General features: G+C 45.8%; 1 protein-coding gene across 1 annotated transcript in view; it reads right to left on the reverse strand.

The window, feature by feature from the left end:
- The window catches only part of DDX10 (DEAD-box helicase 10), a 273,197-nt gene extending 273,004 nt beyond the window's left edge, over positions 1-193 (reverse strand). The window contains exon 1 of the mRNA XM_021710807.1: positions 3-193. Within this exon, the coding sequence (XP_021566482.1) occupies positions 3-95 (93 nt within the window). The 5' untranslated portion in view covers positions 96-193. The remainder of the gene's footprint in view (positions 1-2) is intronic.
- Positions 194-3,098: the final 2,905 nt, after the last annotated feature.

Raw genomic sequence — 3,098 nt, forward strand, 5'->3', positions numbered from 1 at the left:
TTCTGCCTGTGGCTGTGTTTCTTCCTCCAGCGATTGAAGCTCTGCACCGGGTCAGGTCGGGTTCTCGAACCCCGAGAGTCCGCGGGCCTGCCCATGGCGGCGGCTACCACCCACCCGGATCGCCCCCGGACGCCGCGGAGACCTAAGGGCCGAGCTCGCGGAACCAGCGTGGGGCAAACGCGCCGAGGCGCATGCGCGAGGCCAGGAGCCCGCCCCCTCCAGGCTTTTGAAACCGGGGCACGCGCCCGTGACGGCAGGGAAAAGGCGGGCGGTGATTGGTTACTTGGCTTCCGCAGGGCGGAGCCGTCTGGGGGGGGGAAGCGGGGGCGGGGCCGTCTGAGGAAGAGGACGGGCTGAGACGCCCGCGGAGCACACCGGCTCTTTAAGAGGGCGCGTGCGCGCGGGTTGCTGTTACCATGGTGATGTCACGCTCCCGAGCCGCGTTGCAAAGCGTTGGCGGGCGCGCGCGCGCGCCCACGTCACTCGCACAATCTGGGGATTATAATGCATGACCCTCGTTTTGCATATTTCGTCCCAGGGAGCCGAAAGATTTGCCCAAAATCAAACAGCTAGTTAAAAACTTCTGATTTCCGTCCACCGCAGGGTACCTCCCTGGGAATGAAAATGAGTATTCTACGTTTTTCTTGTACCCTTCTGGGTTCTTCTTTTCCTCTGGGCCCCTCAGACTTTAGCTGCAGCAGCAAAGAAACTGGAACAGAGCCCAAATGAATTGGCTTTAAAATGCTATTTTGTGGCAGAGACTCAGGGTATAAAATAAATGCGCAAAAGATGGTCGCATTCCTATACATCAACAATAAACAAACAGAAACACAAATAAAAAGCACAGTCCCATTCACAATAGCCACAGAAAAGTTAAATACCTTGGCATCTTCCTAACCAGAGAGGTCAAAGACCTTCACAACGAAAACTACAAAATACTGCTCAAAGAAATCAAAGATGACACAAACAAATGGAAAAATATTCCATGCTCGTGGATTGGAAGAATCAACATTTTTAAGCTGTACATCCACCCAAGACAATCTACAGATTTAACGCAATACCCTTTAAATTACCAGCAGCATTACCAGACCTGGAAATGACAATACAGGAATTCATATGGAAACATAAATGACCACGAATAGTCAAAACAATCCTCAGCAAAAAAAAAAAAGCAGGAGGTATCACACTCCCAGACATTAAACTTTATTATAAGGCTACAATAATCAAAACCTGGTATTGGTACAAGAACAGGCATACAGACCAACGGAATAGGATAGAGATTTCGGAATCAAAACCTCAATTTCTCAACCAAGTCATCTTCGACAAAGCCTCCACCATCTACCTGGGGAGAGGAGACCCTATTCAGTAAAAGGTGCTGGGAAAGCTAGCTGACCACATGCAGAAGATTAAAACAAGACCCCTCCCTACCTATCAGCATACACAAAAATCAACTCTAAAATGAATCAAAGACCTAAACGTAAAACTTCAAACTATAAGATCCTTAAAAAAATGCAGGAGGCACCCTTATGGAAATTGGAACTAGCAACCAATTCCTAATCAAAACCCCAGTGCCCATGCCATAAGAGATAAGATAGACAAGTGGGACCTCATCAAACTGATAAGCTTCTGCAAAGCCAAAGAAACCATTGAGAGAGTGAGGCGACAGCCCACAGACTTGGAAAAAATATTTCCCAACTATATATCTGACAAAGGCCTAACATCTAGGTTCTACAAGGAACTCAAATGTGCTTAAAAGAAAAAAACAAACAGCCCCTTTACAAAGTGGGCCAAAGATATGAATAGACACTTCTCAAAAGAAGACATTGAGCAGCCGACAGACACATGAAAATAATGCTCAGCCTCACTGGTCATCAAAGAAATGCAAATTAAAACCACACTGAGATACCACTTAACTCAAGTCAGGATGGCCATCATCAATAACTCAAAAAACTACAGATGCTGGAGAGGAGGCGGGGAAAAGGGAATACTTCTACATTGCTGGTGGGAGTGTAAACTAGTAAACTTCTGTGGAAAACAGTGTGGTGATTCCTAAAAAATCTAAAAATCGACCTTCTATTTGACCCCTCAATCTGCCTACTGGGAATATACCCAGAAGAACTCAAATCACTCTATGAAAAAGATACCTGCACACACATATTTATTGCAGCATTACTTACAGTAGCAAAAACATGGAACCAACTGTGCTGCACATCAAAAAAGGACTGAATTTTTAAAATGTGGCACATACATATGATGGAATATTACACAGCCATAAAGAAGAACAAAATTAGCCGGGCTCGGTGGCTCAGCCTGTAATCCCGCGCCTTGGGAGGCTGAGGTGAGTGAATTGCCTGAGCCCGTGAGTTAGAGACCCGCCTGGGCAACTTGGCGAGACCTCATCTCTACAAGAAATCAAAAAATTAGCCGGGTGTGGTAGCCCACGTCTGTAGTTCCAGCTACTCAGAAGGCTGAGGCGGAAGAATCGCCAGAGCCCAGCAGGTTGAGGCTGTGGTGGCCGGGAGCGGCCACTGCACTCCAGTCTGGGCGACAGAGTGAGACTCCAACTCAAAAAAAAAAAAAAAAAAGAAGAACAAAATTATGAACTTCGCAGCAACTTGGATGGATTTAGAGTCTGTAATACTGAGTGATCTATCACAGAAACAAAGAACTGAGTACCACATGTTCTTACTCATAAGCGGACCTTGAACAATTATCATAATACTTTAAGAAAGGGATTGGCAGTCATGGGAAACTGCCAGGGGAGGGCAGGGGTGGGAGTAGGAAACTGAGGAAAAGGGGGGGAGGCACACCTCATCAACAAGGGTACCTGTATAATGAACATTTGTATAACTAGCCCTGAATTGTACCCCACATCTTCAAAATAATTTTTTAATGCTATTATGAAGACAAAACGATAACTAAAAGTTTTAAAAATTACATAAAAGAAAGTTACCTGCAAGTCAGTCATTTAGGTGAAAATCGGCTTTCAATGAAGTCGGGTTTTTTTACACAATTAGAAGAACCTCCACATGTACCCACCGGACAGGAGTGGGAGAGCTCAGCTGTGGCATTGGAAGATTGAATATTTCAGTCCTCAA

The sequence above is a fragment of the Carlito syrichta genome, unplaced genomic scaffold, assembly GCF_000164805.1.
Source record: "Carlito syrichta isolate Samal-C Ts95f unplaced genomic scaffold, Tarsius_syrichta-2.0.1 Scaffold301555, whole genome shotgun sequence".
In the NCBI taxonomy this organism is placed as follows: Eukaryota; Metazoa; Chordata; class Mammalia; order Primates; family Tarsiidae; genus Carlito; species Carlito syrichta.